Genomic DNA, 18351 nt, shown 5'->3' on the forward strand with positions numbered 1-18351 from the left:
TCTTGCTGAAATGCCGGCTCTTTGTAAAGTGAGGATACAGGGATCCAGACGCTGCGTCTGTCCTGCAGCGCAGAACTGAGTGGGTGCCCGGGAGGCTGTCTGAGGCTGTCCCACTGCTAGCCCATGGGAGCTGTGCCTGGGCACGTGTGTCCCTGGGAGGTCCTGTCTGCACTAGGGTACTGCCGCGGTGGGGAGGGGATGGAGGGGCTGTCCCTATGCCATGGAGCTCGCAAGCTGAGGCTGCAATCTGATGAGCCAGACGTGCGGTCGGGCTTGCAGACTCCTTGGTAAAACTAGGGCACAGTCATTTAGTCAATATAGTTCACAGATTTTAATTAAATGGCCTCTAGTTAATTGGATTGGACCCCAGCTACTCCAATGATGGATGCCGTATAGCTGCCTGCAGAGCGATGAGAAACCCTCCCACTTTGCCCGAGAGTGAGCGTGGCCGGGCAGTGTCTGACCAGCGGCAGGGCTCCTGGGCCCCTTGCAGCTGAACCCCGGGGAGGTGCCGGGTCCGGATGGGTGCTTCTCGTGCACTGTGTGATCTGTGGCTTGTTGTGTATAACGTGTCCCTCCGGCGGGGATCCTCTGTCCGGTGTCCCTACCGTGCTGTGTGCATCAGTGCATCCGTGTCCACTTGCGCTGCCACGTGCTGTGGCTGCCTGGGACTGCGCTCTCTTGCTCCGCCACTGGTGCCTGTGCTGCTGCTCCCAGAGGACCCGTAGGTTTGTCCTCCTCCCCAGGCAGTGCCCAGCTGTCCTGACACCCATGCACAGACACTCTTCTGCTTCCAGGTCCACCCTCTGCCCCGAGGAACCTGGTCTACAGCCTGCGGCAGTCATCACTGGTCCTGGAGTGGAGTGCCCCTGCTGATGCAGGCGGACGGAGTGACCTGACCTACAGCCTGTGGTGCAGCCGGTGCCCGGCGGCGCTGCGGGGCCGCTGCGAGCAGTGCGGCAGCGGTGTGGGCTTTGTGCCGCAGCAGACGGGGCTTGTGGACCGAACTGTCACCCTGGTGAACCTGCTGCCTCACGTCAACTACACCATCCGCGTGGCGGCTGTCAATGGTGTCTCGGGTGTCAGCCCGCTGTCGGGGCAGCAGTACGCCGAGGTCAACGTCTCCACTGGCCTCACAGGTACGGCTGCCACGTAGTGCATGCGACCACTGAAGGTGGGTGGTGCCTTGCCCCCATTGCACCAAGAAAACGGTTGCCTGCACTGTCTTACACTTGCGTGTGACCTCTGGGGTCTGTGGGTCTGCTCAGCGGCCGGTTCTATGGCTTCATTGCCGAGAGGACGTGGGGTCTGGAGGTACGTGGGCACCGTCCTCGGGCTCTGCCCTCCCGACGCCGCGGAGATGCCCCGATTCCTCTTGGTTTGCTCCGGTGGCACAGACGTGGTGCTCAGTGATGGCAGGCAGCACAGGCAGGAGGGGGAGATGGAGACCGGCCTGCGACACTCCCAAGGGGGTTTTGGTTTTGGTTGGTGCCACGGGGAGGTGAGGAGCTGGCTGTGCTGGAGGAGCCCGTGGCCCCGTTGTCTCCCACTGCACTGTGCTGGCTCGCAGCAGGGTGGCAGTGAATGTGGTGACAGCCTGGGTTCCTCCCAAGGGATGAGTCTGCTCTGTGATCCGACTGCAGTTTGAATTTACAGATCACAAAAAAGCACCTTCAAAGAAGCAACGTTTTCAGCCCATTCACAAAAAACCCTCCTTAAAATAGATAATTCAAATATTGGCTATCCTTTTGAAACAAAAAGATTGATTTAATCTCTCTTCTATGCTGTTCTGTGGCACAATTTCTTACAGTAAGTGTCCCTTTCCACTTCACATTTCGCGTTTCTATTCCCTTACGTGAGGGGAAGCGAGCATCCAGCCTGCCTGCGTGCACGGGGCCCCTGGCTGGCCAGAGGGGTTTGATCCCTCCTCAGTTGTTAGCTGTGCCTAAGGGAAATTGGCTCTGGCTTGTTGTGTCCTTGTCTATTCCTCTGCAGTTGCATTATTAATTTGCATGAAAACCCTTTGCCAAACCACAGTTAATGGAGACAGATGATCCTCACATACCTCGTGGCAGGAATTGGCCAACAATTTCATCTGAAGAGATTAAACTTTGATCTTGTTATAAATTATTTTTCCACCACTTGGATCAAATGTTTTTGCACGTGTTGTTGCTTTCTCTTCCCTCATATAATAATTTCTGTGAATCCGTTGGGTGGATGCTGTGCCGCAGACTGCTCTTCAGTGGAGGTGTCATTCCTCATTAGAATCTTTGCTGTTCAAGGATGGATTTAGCTCTGGGAAGATCTTCTGTCTCCTGAGCTCAGGCTATTCCTGAGCCAGCGTACAAGCTAGGGAGGGGTGAGCTTAATGAGGTCTAATAATGAGCCGTTCCTCCAGAGGCTCCTGCCTGGTGTTGGGCAGAGGGCAGGGGTACCGGTGCTCAGGAGCAGCCTCCTTGCCTGGAGCTTCAAGTCTGAGCTGGGGACAAGAGGCCGGGTAAGGGCAGCAAGCTCCCCGTCCTCTGTGGGGAGTGAAGCAACAAGTCTGTGATACCAACCGATGCCTTAGCTGTTCGTCTGTGTAATACAGCTTTTCTTCTGGGTAAGCGAGAATCTCAGCCCCTTACTCAACGCTGCATACTCCTGAAGAACTGAAATACACTTAAAGAATATGGCATAATTAATCTTGTAATCTGTTCAAAATCAATGTCTCTTGTCGAGCTATCAAGTCTCCGGATGCAGATGGTGGCTCAGAATTAGCTGAGCAGCTGAGGCTCAGGAAGTTTGTTGAAACACTTAAACTTTTTGCTGCTGAAGGTGTCCCCTCCCAGGAGCAGTGCCAGGCTGGACCTGTTCCGTCTGCGGGTGCGCAGGTGGCCCAGTTCCTCTTGCTTTGACACTGTGGGCAAGAAGTGACAGTGATGGTTAACCTGTGTTTATCAGCAAGGAGGAGGAGAAGGTCAACTCCTGGGGAGGCAGCTTCTCAGTCTGGTTTGCCTGTAACGCCCCTCTCGGGCAAGAGCCCCGCCGCTGCGAGGAGGGCTGTGCACGGAAGGGGACCCTGTGCACCAGGCAGCGGTGCAGGCAGGATGCAGAGCCATGGCTGGCACGGACGGCTTGCGGAGCCGCCCTGTGGAGCATGCTGTCTCCACCGAGTCCCGAGCCCTGGAGCCCCTCATCATTAAAGCCCGTCACAGAAGTGCTGGATGGGGCCGGAGATCAGGAGAAAGAGACGCTTCAGGGATGCCTGAAGCAGTGGTGGCTTCTTGGCGGCTGCGATGCGATGGTCTCGGGGAAGTCATTTGCAGCAGCAGGGAAGCTCTGGCTGCAGATATGCAGATTCAGAGGCAAAATTAAACAAAGAAACAAGACCCTATTTTAGCTGTCAGATTTCTGCTCCTCTAAATATAGCTCCGAGTGCAGCTTTCGCACTTCCCTTCCCCTTTGTCAGTCACAAGAGGGAATTAGCAGTTGTTCATTGTTTTTGCAGGGGAAAAGAAAAGATGCTATTTAGTCTGCAGGAGGCAAAATTAATACTGTGTTTTTTCTAATCTGGCCCCAGCATGGGACTAAATAAAAGTGTTTGAGGAGTGAACGGAGCTGTTTACCTGCAGGAGTAGAGCTGCATTAGCTATGTAAATGTACACTCTGGGACGATATCACTTATATTCCCAGCAGGGATCGGCTCCTATCTTAAAGGGCTTTTAAATCTGTTGCAGATTAATAATGCAGCCAGTGCCGAAATGCATTCTCCTTTCTCAGACTGTGGAGAAGTGGCTTGTGCTGAATTAGGTCCTCTGAAGCAGACTTCTGTGCGCCTGCTTGTTGCTTGTGCAGCAATACCAGCCCAGCCCCAGCCAGGAGGGGTGGGGGGGCCACAGGACGAGCTGACTCTGGGGCAAGGGCACACGGTTGCGGGGTCTTTGTCCTCCATGTGGTGAGAACCAGACCTGGAAGAGCTGCACGGTAACTGATGAGGCTGCTTCTCTGGTTTGGAAAGAAAGACCCTGGGGCAGGAGTTGCCTGGGACAGTGCCCAGTGTGTTTTCTGTGTTGGGGTGTTAATAACTGGTGGTGGAGGGGAGAGGCTGGCTCTCCCCAGCACGAGCAGTGTCATGGTGCAGGGCAGCAGAGGTGTTCGAGGGCGATGGCAAGTTCTGTCCATCCGATTGCCACTCACCCCATGCAGGGAGCAGCAGACAGCACGGTGGACAGGTTGTGGTCTGCTCTTGCTTGCTGTGTGTCTGCTCGACTGCCCCGGCTCTGAAAAGGTGTGGGGAGAGCGTTCCTGGAGACGTCTGGGTGCGGGAGCTGGGGCTGGACACCAAAGAGGCTCTTCCTGCTGTGTGGCCTGCAGGCACTCTTGGTTCAACTCCATCTTTGAGTACTTGCTGTTGTCCCTCTCTAACCCCTTTGGGTTTTGGATGCAGTGGGTTGTTCAGTGGAGGGACACGGTGCCCACACCTAGTTTTATGCCTTTTCTGCTGGTACTCTGGTTAATTAAGAGGAGTAAACCCACATACAATGGAATGGAGTTCATAAAATCAGGCAGAGTGGTGAATAATTTAATATTTGCTTTTTCAGAATAGAGGCAATGTTAGGGGAGCTTAAAATATTGATGGGAAACACATTTTTTTTCACAGTGTGAAATGCTTTATAGTCTGCGTGATTTTCTTTAATCCCTTTTAAACATGTTTGAGGCTAGTGCCTGCTTTTCTGGCATGTACCATTGGTTCTACTCTACAGCCCATCACTAAGCGAGTGTGACTTTTCCTGATGATTTTGTTAACAGTCAGGGCCACTTGTTCAGGTTTCTTCAGTCCGTTTGCTAGATTCAGAGATACAGGAGGGCATCTGTGTGATGTTTTATTGATGGGAATCATATAAAACAGCAAGGAGCACTTAACTTAGTTTACAGGAGCAAAACCCAAGTTAAGTGTCAGGCTGGCCTCAGCCACCTCTATCACTTGTCGTTTCGTAAAACATGTAGTGACGTGCACTCATGCAGAGGCCACAGGCTCGTGGTGGGGATTACCCCGCTGTTCCAGTGCTGAGAGCTGTGAGTGTGCCCGTGTGCATTTCTGTTTGTGCACATGGGTCATTGTGTGTTTGCGAGACTGATGAAGGAAGTCAAGAATATTTACCTTTTTTTTTTTCTCTCCCATCTTATTGAAACACTTCTTACATACTAAAATCATTCTCACCGCTCCACCCCAACAGCAAATGCCATATTACAGCCTGTGCCAGCCTAAACCTGGCTCTGATGAAGTGGGAATAAGGAGCAATTTGCAAGGTTTGGAGCAAAAGTGTGCCAAACTGGTGCGAATTTGGTCATACTCATTATTGGTGTTTGAAGTGCCACAAGAGGGCATGGGGCTTCCTGCCAGTATTTGCAGTGTTGAAGGTCTCTGGCAGAGGAGGGGAACCTTTCCCGCACACGGGTGCTGCTGGTGCTGGCCATTCCCCGTGCGCTGTCATATAGACTGGCGTGAGGAGGATGGCAGCACCACGTGCACTGCAGGATTGCCGTGCAGGAGGAGTCACAGACCTCCCATTGTGTGAAAAATGTTGGCAAAAAATGCGGGAGGTCTGAAAGCTGTGAAGTCTGACGTGGGCAGGAGAGGTTCGCTCCACGGGTGCCCGTGAAGATCTCTGTAGTCCTGCCTTTTATCTTGATCCCCGAGAAGGAGGCAGACCTCGTCACGCGTTTATGCTGCGGGTTCGTGGTGCAGCCGCCCAGGGGGTCGTGTCCTGCCTGGCCTGGTGGACCTTTCTGCCTTGCTTTGTGCTGCCGGGGTGAACTGTCTCCCCCTCCTTTACATATGGACATTTCGATATCCCCTTAAAGGTCAGCTCTGTGGCCAGTGTATTACTCAGAGAATTATTTTTAAAAGTGTCAAATGACGTGCAGCCAGATTGCAGCAGAGGGAGCTGTGTGCAGGGGGTGTGAGCTTGCACCAGCGTGGGGGCTCCCGGCTGCCCTTCGGGTCCTCTCGCTCTTTCAGCGGAAGCCGAAGGGACTTGGAATCAAGGAGCAAATTGTCATGAATAAAACATCAGGAGGACTTTTTTCTTCAGCAAAGATTAATGAGCTAAGTAATAAATACAAAATTTCACAGATACTTAAGTTTACTTTCCAGAGACTTGTTCTTCTCCACAGGAGTCTCTGTGGATAGTCAGGGTCCAGCAAACGTCCTGATTTGATGGAGAAATGGGACAAGCTAGAAACAGCCAGTTTCCCTGTGCAGCTTTCCCTGTGCCTGTTGCAGAGCCACCGGTGTAAATGGGTGAATCGGTCACTGCAGCTGCTTCACCCTGGTGTGTTCTGGCCCCTGGTGCTTACCGGGGTGATCCAGGGACCACCCTTCCTTGTGCCAGGACAGTGCCATCCAGCCGCAGCCAGCCTGATGGCTGCTGAGGACAGGCTGGGCAGCCCAGAGCCACAATTACAGGAGGCTTTTCTGCTGTTCCCCATTCCCTCTTCATCCAGAGAGGAGACTTTCTGCCCTCCAACCAGGACAGCTTCTGGCACAGCCCCAGGAGAGCTGTGAAGACCTTACTTGGCGTGTTCAGCCACTGGGGAGGTCAGTTTTTCTAATCAATCCTAATTTCCTCTCTAATCAATCCAAAGCAGAACAAGGGGCTCTGATAGAAGCTTTTATCAAGGTACCAGGTACAAAGTTCATTTTCCCTACTGAAATATTTAGTGTCTTTCTTGAATAGCACCTTTGCAGCAAAGACGCCGATGTCCTAGCGTGTCCCAAGCAGCCCCTTCCTCCCTGCTCTTGCTGGTGAACGCCCTGGCCATGGGCAGATCATTGCGCCTGAGCCGCTGCTGCCTTGCGCTGGGCAGTCGGGGGATGCCGTGTCCTTGGCTGGCTCCTGAGATGCTGCAGACAGTCTGACAGGTCCAGCTGGCTTTCTGCTGGTGCGGGAGGCAGAGGCTTTTGGAAGAGCTGCTGGGATGCTGCCTGCAGGCAGGGAGCCCGGTGCAGGCAGTGCAGGAGCTGTACGGGCACTGAGCACAGCTCAGTGGCTTGAAGACAGGAGAAGGTGGTCAGAGGAGGAGATGGCGTGGAGGAGGCTCTTGGAAGGCGGAGATGAGCGCAGCAGCGTAAGGCAGGCAGACCCTCTGCTGCCGCAAACAGCAAAGGTGTCAGCGTCAGGCAGAGAGCCTGCGGATAGCTGGGAACAGCGAGCTGCCTGCCGCGAGCTGAAGCCAAACCTGGTTAAAATGGGAATAGTTGGCAAGTGCATCTTGCATAGTGAGATGAACTAAATGGGAGCACACATGCCAGGGAGGAAGATTCGGCATGGAGCATGTGCTAACTAGAAATAAACAGCCAGCTCCTGGGGCACAGGCTCTGTGCTCGGCAGCGGGTATAGGGCAGGCAGCTCTCCCGTCTTCCCACCTGTTTGGGGTGGCGTGGGGCAGAGCCTGTGCCAGGGCGGTTGGAGGCGGCTGGAGAAGCCTTGGTATGTCCTACAAGCCCTCCTGCTCAAAGATTGTATTTTGCATTTCCCAGAAATCGGTAGCAGCAGGTTCAGAGCGCTGGACATTAGCTGACGCTCAGACCCCTCTGCAGCACCGTGGGTGGAGGGTGCCTTTAGGATTTTTTTGGTTGGAGCGTTACTAGCTGCCCACAGATTACAAAGCTTGTATTTTTACTATCATCTTCTCCCATTGGATGATCACCAGCTTGGAGTTTGCCCTATTTCAATCCTGATTCAGAGAGAGGGAACTGGTATCTGCAAAAGAAGCATGCTCTTCAGCTGTTTAAATTGTTAAAGTTTTTACTGCGGCATCACAGGGCAGAAGCAGAAATGCAGTAATCACAACTGAACACGTTTGTGGGACTCGCAGCCGAGATGAATATGAGGATAGAGATAAAATTCCCTGTAACGTGTGATCTCCTGGTTGCACTTACTTGGCTGTTCAGAACCAAAGTAACCAAAGCGTGGTGGCATGCAGTGTCACTGGCCATGTCCCTGGGGCTCTGCCCCAGGCCTGGCCGGCTGGGCTGGGCTGGTGCGGGGGGCTTTGGGTGCTGCTGGCTGCGGGGAGGGCGTGGGGTGCGCTGCTGGAGCAGGGGGGGATGCTCTGCCCCCAGCAGCACCACGATCACCCGCTGCTTTCTTCTCTGCTTTTTCAGCGCCGACTCCCGTCACTGACATCCGCACAGATAAAGTTGAGCAGAAGAGCGTCTCCTTGTCGTGGCAGGGGGCGGGCTTCCTGACCGCCAACGGCACCGAGTACGAGGTCAAGTACTACGAGAAGGTAGGTTCTGAGGACTGGCTCTGGCTCTCGGCCGTGCCCCGGCCCTCCCTGGCTGACTCCCGGTGCTTCCCTTGCCAGCCAGGTCTGCCCCTCGGGAGCGTGGTGCGGGGGGGGCTGTGTGTGCCGCCGCTGCCGCTCCCAGTCAAGCACCCGCCGCGTGAAGACTGAGTGGTGGGAAATGTAGGGAGTGCGTGTCTGCAGACGGAGCTGTTGTGAAGATTTTACTGGCACCTGAAAGTAAGAGGAGCGCTTCAAATGGGGGCCAATAAGGTCTTTTCTTCTCTGACAGTGTTATGCAATCTGTTTATGCAAATTTTAGGAAATTTGGATTATTTGTAGAGTTTATGTTAATTAGTGTTTTTTTTCCCCATCTGTGCAGCAAGATTTCATCCAGTCCTAATGTTGACATTTCCCTGGGAGAAAGAGTAAAGCTAATAATTTTCATTCTTTTTTTTTTTTTTTTTTTTTTTTTATTTCATTGGATGGCTTTTTTCAAGGACATTAGAAATCTGAGGTTTGGGTGCCTGCCATTAGCCAGCTAGGCAGGGACTGCTAAACCATACTGGGTTTCTAAATCTTTGACGAGATGACACCTGTATTCATAGCCTGCTCTCTGGGAAAGTCTTCACTGGTTTAGGACTGAGGGCCACCGAACCCGTGACTTCGGTGAGCTGTGAGTGGTCTTCCATGCAGAGTGTTTCACAAGCAAACATTTTTATGACAGTCTCTTGATTCTAAAAATAGCTGTTATTTGACAGGTGTGGTGGGTTGAGAATTTTAGAAGAAATACCAGTGGGCAGAGAGCAGGGGCAATGCTCTAAATCAAAATAAATGCAGTTTATGACACAGTTCCACGAATTACCTTATCTGCGTGTGCTCAGGCTTGTTATGAAACTGATTACATGTCAAGCAAACTGTGCGGGTGACATGTTGGCGTTCTGTATTTAGAAACAAGCTACCTTGAAGCTGATTCATATTAATGTGATTTTCAGCATCTGGTAGATTTGAAAGGAGGAATCTGTGGGTGAGGGTGAATGCTGAAGCCCGAGATGGTAATTCCTGTGCAAATGGGCTGCAGCGACAAGATACTCAGGGTATGTGAAATGAGGAAATGTCCTGCTTGGGTAGGGAATTCAAACTATAGTTTAGCAATTATTCACTGAAATGAGGGTCTTGATGCTGACACAAAAATCAACTTAGTTCCTAATCTTTGCTTTTAAAGTTGTACTTTAACTATGGAGATACAAGAGGAAAAGCATATCAAATGGAAAATACATTTCACAGCAATGTCCTCGGCCCTGGGAGCAGCACAATGAATGGCTGCTGCCTGTGCCCGTGCCAGATCGCAGGGCTGGGATGCTCGTTGGGGCTGGTCCCCGGTGTAACGAGGGCGTAGCACGTGCCTGTGGGATCCGAGAGAGGCCGATGCTGAGGCAGTGGGACATGGCCCGGCCCTGCTCCTGGTAGAAAATAGCCTCAGATAACCCTGGTCCAGGACTGCGGTGGCACTGGCCTCATCTTCTTGCCAGGGAACTTGTTCGGAAGTACCTGACACGGCTGAGAAAACAATCTCTGATGGCGACTGTGCAGAAGCACGGGAAGCTTTGCGGAAGCTGGCGGGAGGGCTGGGGCTTGTTTTGCTTTGCAAACCACGGGAAGCAGAGGCACGGGGATCTGCTGCTCTGGCGCATGAAAGCGTCGCAAGTTGCCCAGCGGTCCCACTGGCCACTTGGCCAGGCAGAGCCCACTCTGCCTTCACCACCTCCAGCAGCGGCTGCAGGAGGGGGGCTGCCCGTTGCGCTCTCCCTTAAAATTGAAGCAGGGATCTGTAGGTTGCTGGGCAAGTGAATAAAATCCCAGGGACCAGGACTGTTGGCAAACACACCTGCCAGCTTTGATTACTTAGCGTGTGCTAATATACACGTATTTACTCCAGGGCTCGAGTGGGAAGGGGCCGGATGGTGCCAGCAGCCAAGCCCCAGCGTGGGGGCAGGTGGGAGGAAAGGAGCTGTGTGGGATGGCACAGCTGCTCCCCACCACCCCATCCTCCGGCTGTCTTCATAGCACATCATCTGGCTCCATCTGCCATTTCATGTGACCTTTCCATGTAATTTCTATTAATGAGACATCTAGTAAATGTATTCTTTCTGTTGAAGGTTTTATGTTTAGATAGACTGTCTTGATGGGACTGAGGCGAGGCGAAGATACAGCTGTGCTGTGCCTGCTCCGTGGCGCAGCTGTCAGTCCAGCTAGATCTTGGGGTATCTCATTATTTCACAGGATCAGAGAGATCAGAGTTACTCAACTGTGAAAACCACATCAACGGCTGTGACAGTCAATAACCTGAAGCCTGGCACCCTCTATATTTTCCAAATCCGGACATCTTCCTCGCCGGACTACGGAAACTACAACCCTAGTATTGAAGTGGAGACGCTGGCAGAGTGTAAGTGTTGGCAAGGCTCGTTGTCTCTTACACATGCACCTGCAGACATGAGGCTCTTTGAACTGAGTCTTGGGGATGCTGCTGCTCGCTGCTCCTGCCCCAGATGCTCTTGGTTTCATGGAGCAGCATCTGTTCCTCTGGTTCTGCCACTTCGGGTCTAAGAGCAGGTACTTCCCAGGACTTGCTTTTAATTGCATTTTCCTATTTGATTTTAACAAAGTTGCTACTGCTGGCTTGCCTGTCCTGGAGGTGTCTGTCCTCGCTCAGGGCAGCATCAGTGAAGGCAGCCAGTCTCTGGCTCCTCTCTGGTGTAGAGGCTGGGGACAGAGTCTCTGCTCTTTGAGATTCCCCAAGAAAGTGCTTGCCAGAGCGACTGGGGGTTGTTTTGCCTTGGCCTGATGTTGGTGCTGGAACAGATCTCACCAGGTCCCTTTTGTGGGGCCACCAAACAGGTGCTGGAAGGGAGCGAGCGTTGGTCCCTGCCAGCGTAACTGCCGAGGGCATGATCCTGCCCGGGTCTGCGAAACTGTGCAGCCCACAGCGGGTGCTGCAGAGACGGGGCGGCTGGCTGCACAGGCTGCAGCAGAGGAGGCAAGGCCAGCCTGGAGATCCAGCTGGCCTTGGATGCGTGCCCCAGATAGGAGATGACTGCTTACCCCCACTGCCATCCTGGCTCATGAGGCACTTGGCTTGTTAGCTGCTTGGCTGAATAAGGTCAGCCAGCATCAGTGTTATTTGCTGGGGCTTTTCCTTTTCACAGTTTCCATTCATTAACTATAGTCCAGAAGCATCTTATTTCACTGAGTAAAAGAGGGCTTGGAGAGATGGTAGGGCTTCAGCTTAATAACCCACCCTGGCTAGAAATGAAAGCCCTGAGATGGCTGGCTCAGTACGACTCTCACAGATTGTGTTTAACAGGGCTTTAAATTGCATCCATTTGCCACACAGAAGACATTTTCAGAATGAATTGAAGCCAATAAAAATTTTATATAGAATGTAGCTTTCTAATACCCCTGTTTGCAAAAGCAGGAAGGGAAGGGATTAATGTGATAAAGGAAAACTATTTGTAAGCCATAAATTTTAATATGTTCCTCCGACAAACAGGAACCTTTCCTCAGCGCTGATTAACAAAACCAGGAGCCTGGTGTGGCAGCGCTGGGGTTGCTCCATCCGCGCCTGCAGCACTGCCCTGCACGTTGTTCTGATTGCACCAGCTCGAGCTTTTAAAACTGAACCAGAATGTGAATTCCTGAGAGGATGGTGAAAAGTAGCCTGGTGCTGCAGGTGTCCTCCACAGCCTTGTTGGAGGACGCAGGCTGGCACTAGGAGGAGTGGCTGAGGCTGCCCCGTGCCTTGGACCTGCCCTAGGGTGTGTTGCCGACCGACTCTGCTTCCCTCCTGCAGTGACGGTGGCCTCCAGCGAGCAGAACCCTGTCCTCGTCATCACGGTGGTGGCCATCACGGGGCTGACGGTGCTGGTGTCCATGGTGATCGGTGTGATGGTCTGGAGGAGGTGAGCGGAGCTGCGGCTGAGCCGGCGCACGGTCTGAGGAGGTTTGGGGCTGGGGCAGGGGAGGAGGACTGAAGTGAAGCCCCTGCAGCAGGGGCTCTCGGGAGCACGGAGCGGTGCTGACTCTAAGCATGGGAGCTGGGTTGAACTGCCTGCTGGCTCTTCGTGGCATGGGGCTGGACTCTGTGCCTGAGCACTGCGACTTGAGGCTTTTATACCCAGTGAGAGGCTGCTGCCCAGGTAATGGTGTGCATCTTCATTCTCGTTGCAGACAGTGTGGGTACAGCAAAGCCAGCCAGGATGGGGATGAGGAGCTGTACTTCCATTGTAAGTGAAGCCCGGCCACCATGGCTGGTACGACTGTGTGGAGATGCCTGTATTTATTACTATTAATAACCAAGCTCCCGACAAAGCAGCCCTGAATTCTTGCTTTTGAAGTGTTGTCATCCCACATTATCCCAGAGCGGGGGCTTAGCACAGTGAGGCTCTCTGGGGACGGCGGGCTTGACAGCTTCATAAGCCAGCGTCCATCCTTCCCGCACACAGGTCACTGCCGTGCCGAAGGAAGTGAGGATGCTTTCAGCTTTCCACGGGGCATATGAATTATTCCGTCAGCTTTTCACAAACGGCTACATGAGAATACAGCTTTGTTTTCTGGGGCTACTCTTGATTATTGAGCAGCAATAATTTTACAGACAACAGCTGTCAAAGGAAATTCAGATGTCAGGATTGATGAGTTTATTTGATTCCTGGCATATGCCCATGAAGCGCACACATGCTCTTCTGCTCCCTGAAGCATTTCAGAAGCAGCAGAGACTGCGTGCTTCTCAGACGTAGCTTGGCCGTTTCACCTGGCTTTGAAGGGCCTCACGCTGCTGAGCTGCCCTTCAGAGCTTGCCGAAGGTTTTCTGTGCAGTGCGAGAGGAGCGCAGCAGCTGCCCGGTCTCGGGAAGGCGAATGGAGCTGAGGTGGAAGGGAAGCCTTGTGTGGTGTGACCCCTTCCTGGGGGTCCATGGGTTCCTGGGCCATTTGCCCGTGCACTGGTCCTGGATGGGCCAAGCAGCTCATGCAAAGCATCCGTCATCTTTCTTGCTTTGCCCAGGGAGAGGAGGAGGAGACATGGCAGCACTCTAGCAGGGGCCCAGCGAGTGGCAAAGCTGATGTGCTTCAGCCATTGTTTTGACTGTTTGTTTTCAGGAAATGTGAATTAGGGTTTTGAGGAAACCCCAGCAAGTGGGCGGCTATTTCCCCTCCAGAGCTTTGCAGTGGCTGCTGTAAGCAGGTCAGCCTCATTCCACATGTGCTCCCGGGCAGGGTCGCTCGCTGTGCAGCAGATGGTAAGCGCCTGTGGGAGGTATTTTGCTGCCCATGCTGCTAATCGAGGGGACCTGGAACATGGTGGCTGTTCGTTATTATAATTATCTCTTGCAGAGGTCTTGGGAATGGAGATGATTTGGATACTCGAGGATTAGCATGGGTGGCAGATAGGCTCAGTCCGGGAGGGAGCTGCACTAGAGTGAAGGAGCTGCTCTCCTTTAACCCGTGGGTTGTGGCAGTGGAGCAGAGCAATTAGGTTCATTTAATCCCACAAGAAATTTCCTAGCAACCTTAAAGTCAAGCCTTTTGCTTTGCTTATAAAAAGGTGGCAAGTTAATCCTTCCAGCAGGCCTGGAGATGGATAACCTGCAAGAGCGTTTCCTGGGACAGGCTGGCAGGAGCTCTGCCAAGCCTTTCTCATGTGCTCTTTGTGCATTTCCTGCTTTCCTGCAGTTAAAATACCAACCAGGAGGACGTACATCGACCCTGACACTTGTGAAGACCCCATGCAGGGTGTGCACCTCTTTGCCAAAGAGTTGGATAACGCTAGTATTAAAATTGAGAGGATCATTGGGACAGGCAAGTTCCTCCTCGCTGGCCCCTCTGCGGCTGGCACCGGGGCAGTGGCCGTGCCGCGGGGCGGTGGCGGTGGCTGTGCTGCGGGCTGTGCTTGTGCCCAGCCGGAGCGCTCCCCGCTCACCCCCGGCACACAGGGCCACGGTAGTGTCATGATGTTGTGCTGCGGTCCTGCCCAACCCGCAGTGCCGTGGGTGCGTGCCAGCCCTCCCACTGCTGCCCGTGGGCTCTGCCTGCCTTGCTGGCATCTCCCAAGGCAGCTCCTCATCCTCCGGCACTGTCAGTGCTTGCGGACCTTTGCTCTTGCTCTTGTCTCAGGGGGGTACATGCTCGCAGCGGGCAGATGGGCATGGGGCTGGTGTGTATTTTGTTCGGGAGCTTGATTTTGCATTCCCATTTGTTTTTCTGAGGCACTAAGTACAGCCAACCGAGTGAGGCACGGACCAGAAAGCATCAGCAATTATCTGCATCTGGGCAGTTTGACAGCAGCATGAGAACTATTTATAAATACGTGAACCTAATGATTTATTGATTTTCATCAACTTCACTGCCTAAAACTTAAAAGCAAATTAAAATCCCCTCACTGGGCCCTAGAGCCTTAATCGCTAATGTGTGCCAGAACATGGAAAACACAATTATTCTTTGTTGTTTCTTTTCCTAAAGATAAATTCAGCTGCAGAAAAAGAAGAGGTGGAGGAAGGGAAGAGGGGAAGGGCTTGCCCGCCAGCTTAAAGGACAGTGTTGAAGGGAAGGGGACACTGAGGAGAAGAGGAGGTTGTCTTTGTAGCTGCTGAGTGGAGCAGCTGAGACTAATCCCACATACCTTTCGGAAGCAAATTGGTGTTTGAAAAATCAAGAAAAATCAGTCAGGAAGATACTTAAATGTAAGGAATTTGGGAGTGCATTTGTCTCTCTGCTGACCTAACAAGTACCTGACTTTCAAATCAATAAAGCTTTGCATAGCTACACATTTTCTGCTGTAAAGCCAATATTGGCCTTTTGTGTTATGAATTTGGTAGCTCCTGTTGTCAAGCGCATGGCTGTGCAGAGTGGGATGCTCTGCCTCAAAGACTGCAGAAACCCTCCTGGCCCTGCCGTGCTCTGTTCCATGAGATGCAGACCCTGCATGTGCTGAGGTGGGAAGCAGAATGGGCCAGCCCAGGGAGCATGAACTCGGTGGCTGGGGGTTGATCTTCTCATGGGAAAAAGCACAATATGCACTTGAGCAGAGCATGGAGAGAATGGCTTAGAGGTGTAGGAAGAGGAAGAAGAAATTGCATTGCATTATCAGATGTTTTTAGTATCACATGCTGATGCTAAACTTGTGTGAAGGGTTGTGTGTTCAGCAAAGGTGGGGGAAGATGGTAAAACAGACTCTGCGGGGGAAACTCGCAGCCATCCAGGGCTCTGCGCATTTCTGAGTTTATGGATTGGCAAATCCTCTGATTAACAATGGGAAAGTCTTGCTTCTCTAACTCTGATTAACAATGGGAAAGTCTTGCTTGTCTACACAGCAAGACACATCACTCATGCTACAGAAATGCACTTTCTATGGTCCCAAAGCAAAGGAAATATCCCCTAAAGGGAAGCTGACTTCCCAGAAGAGAACTGCTGCCCTTTGCTTTGTAGCATGAAAAAATATACATATACATATATATATATAAAGCCCTGTCTTTATAGTGCATTGCAACAGCTCAGTAAAACATTGCCCTTACACAACGATACCGAAAGCTGTGAGGAAGCCGTGAAGTTGGCTAGCAGATAGCTCATTCTTTCATGGTCTGGAAATGGCAGAGGGATGTGTGACAGTGCACAAAGGAGTGGTGTGAATGCAATTGCAGGGGGTCCTCTGGGAAGGCGCGGTGCTGAGCGGTGGGCTGCGAGGGATGTCCTGCCATGGATGCTGTTTAACTCATCTCTCTGCTGCGCAGGAGAGTTTGGAGAAATCTGCCGGGGATGCCTGAAGCTGCCCAGCAAGCGAGAGCTGCCGGTGGCGATCCAGACCCTGCGGGCAGGGTGCTCGGAGAAGCAGCAGCGCTCCTTCCTGGCAGAGGCGTGCACCATGGGCCAGTTCGATCACTCCAATGTCATCCGCCTGGAAGGTGTCATCACCAGAGGTAAGGGGGGTCCCGGGCTGTACGACACAGGGCAGCCTGAGCCACGCACAGTGGAGGAAGGCTCCTGTGCAGGCAGTGTGCTTAAGCTGTTGCTTTGGAGTGATGACCTGGTGCTGGAGGTGCAATACTGTTGGCTCTCTGGAGATCAGGTGTTTCCTCATGTATTAGCTGTTTTAGCATTCTGATGATTAATAAAATGCTTACAGCTAGATTTATAAATCCAGGTAGTAGCACTGGCTTAGCAGCAAAACTGTGCACTCTGAATAAAAGCAAATTGAAGTGAGGTTCTGTCAGTAAAACAGATGACTCTGCTCCCGGCTCTCATGGGAGTGTGTGCGCTGAACTAGTCTGTGGATGCTGTAGTTAAATGGATATTCATGTAAATCCAAAGAAACGTGAGCACGTGTGCTGATTTTAACTAGCCTTTTTATTAGATAAGGAAGTATTTCTGTCTTGAGTCTTGGGCTGAGCTGGTTGCTTTTGCTTTCACTGGGTAGTGCTGTCCTCCTTTGTGATGTGGTTCAGTGTCCTGATAAAAAGGAGCATCTGATATTGAGATCCAGTGGGATCCCAGCTGGGAACAACAGGAAAGCCTTGGATCCACTGCTCATTGCAAACTGAGATAAAGTCCTTGTCTCCCTTAATAGCCAGGCAGTGCAGGCTGACCATGCTGGAGGTTAGCACCTGGCTTTCTAACACCTGCAGTGTTAGAACTGCCTGAGCAATGGGCAGGACTCACGCAGTGCTCCTTGTCTGTCCGTGCAGGGAGTACCATGATGATAGTGATGGAGTACATGGGGAACGGCGTGCTGGACTCTTTTCTCAGGGTGAGTGCTGTGGTAACTGCTGGGGTCTGCCACTTGCTTGGGCTCTGCTGGTGGTGTCCCCTTGAACTGGGCATTACTCATCTGTGGCTTTTCCTCCTCTTTTTTTACAGAAACATGAGGGACAGTTCACGGCCACTCAGCTCGTTTGCATGTTGCAGGGGATTGCCTCTGGCATGAAGTACCTGGCAGAGATGGGTTACATACATAAAAGCCTTGCTGCCCACAAAGTCCTTGTGAACAGCAGCCTGGCTTGCAAAATAACTGGTTTCAGACGGCTACAAGAAGATAAGATGGAGACCATCTTCTCCACCATGGTAAGCTGCATTTCCAAATTCTATTGTTAACATTCCCCAAAAGCAAAATGCTGACAGAACGGCTACAAAACCTCCGCAGAGGTGGATCTCCCTGGCTGCAATGCATGGCCATGGCCAGGAGTGCTTGGACTGGGGCCTGGCGTCACTGGAGAGGTTTGCAGCCTGCTCTGAATGCTGAATAAGGATCAAATCCAAAGCCAGCCAGCTTCCACAGGTGGAGTTAATAAGGCATATAGCAATCCTACTCCAGAACCAGTATTTTTCCTAGGCTCCTGTTTCCTTCCTCATGTATGAATGTGGGCTCTGCATCTTAACAGCTTCTTTCTCAGCTAGAAATCAAATGCATTTAGCCAGGGAACTTCACAGCAGCTGCCCGGCACCACTCTTCCTCTGGCCGCAGCCCTGCTGCACGTCTGTGTGAACTGGCAGAGAGGCAGTGGGTGGCTGGAGGCAGCCCTGGCAGCCTCAGGGTTCCTTATGTCTGTTTTATCACTTGTAATGAAATTCATGGTTTTCAGTTAAGAATTTAACTCCTGCTTGATTCACACTTATGCCTCGTCAGCTCTGCTAGCCAGTGTGTCTCCTGAGTGCCTACATGCGCTTGGAGAAGCCGCCTGGGAGCCCTTGGGTGCAGAGCTGGGGGGCTGCCCCTCCCCACCGGGTTGGGCAGGCACCCCATGGGCCCCCGAGGCCCCACAGCCCCTGGCTGGAGCCAGCTCTCCCTCCCCGCTTCTTTCACACACCGCTTTGGTGAGTTTCATTTGAAGGTGCATCAATGCATTTTTAACTGCAGAGCAATAAGATGTATTTCATTTGGTACCCTGCAGCTGCCTGGTATCAGCTGGGGCTGTTAGCACATCACATTAACCAGGCATTAATATTTTAAAGAGCATTGATTCCTCAATCAAATGAGCACTTATTGTTTGCAGGGAGCATTGGGCAGCGCCAAGGAGGCAGCAGCTGATGTGCG

At 52.3% G+C, this 18351-nt stretch overlaps 1 protein-coding gene across 1 annotated transcript in view; it reads left to right on the forward strand.

Moving 5' to 3' along the window:
• EPHA10 (EPH receptor A10) overlaps positions 1-18351 on the forward strand; it is a 39832-nt gene that overhangs the window by 19120 nt on the left and 2361 nt on the right. The window contains exons 5-13 of the mRNA XM_019473519.1: positions 798-1139; positions 8153-8277; positions 10558-10720; positions 12125-12233; positions 12502-12557; positions 14001-14126; positions 16055-16240; positions 17006-17067; positions 17178-17381. Coding sequence (XP_019329064.1) covers positions 798-1139; positions 8153-8277; positions 10558-10720; positions 12125-12233; positions 12502-12557; positions 14001-14126; positions 16055-16240; positions 17006-17067; positions 17178-17381 — 1373 coding nt within the window. The remainder of the gene's footprint in view (positions 1-797; positions 1140-8152; positions 8278-10557; positions 10721-12124; positions 12234-12501; positions 12558-14000; positions 14127-16054; positions 16241-17005; positions 17068-17177; positions 17382-18351) is intronic.

This window comes from Aptenodytes forsteri, unplaced genomic scaffold (assembly GCF_000699145.1).
Source record: "Aptenodytes forsteri isolate BGI_AS27 unplaced genomic scaffold, ASM69914v1 Scaffold7, whole genome shotgun sequence".
Lineage (NCBI taxonomy): Eukaryota > Metazoa > Chordata > Aves > Sphenisciformes > Spheniscidae > Aptenodytes > Aptenodytes forsteri.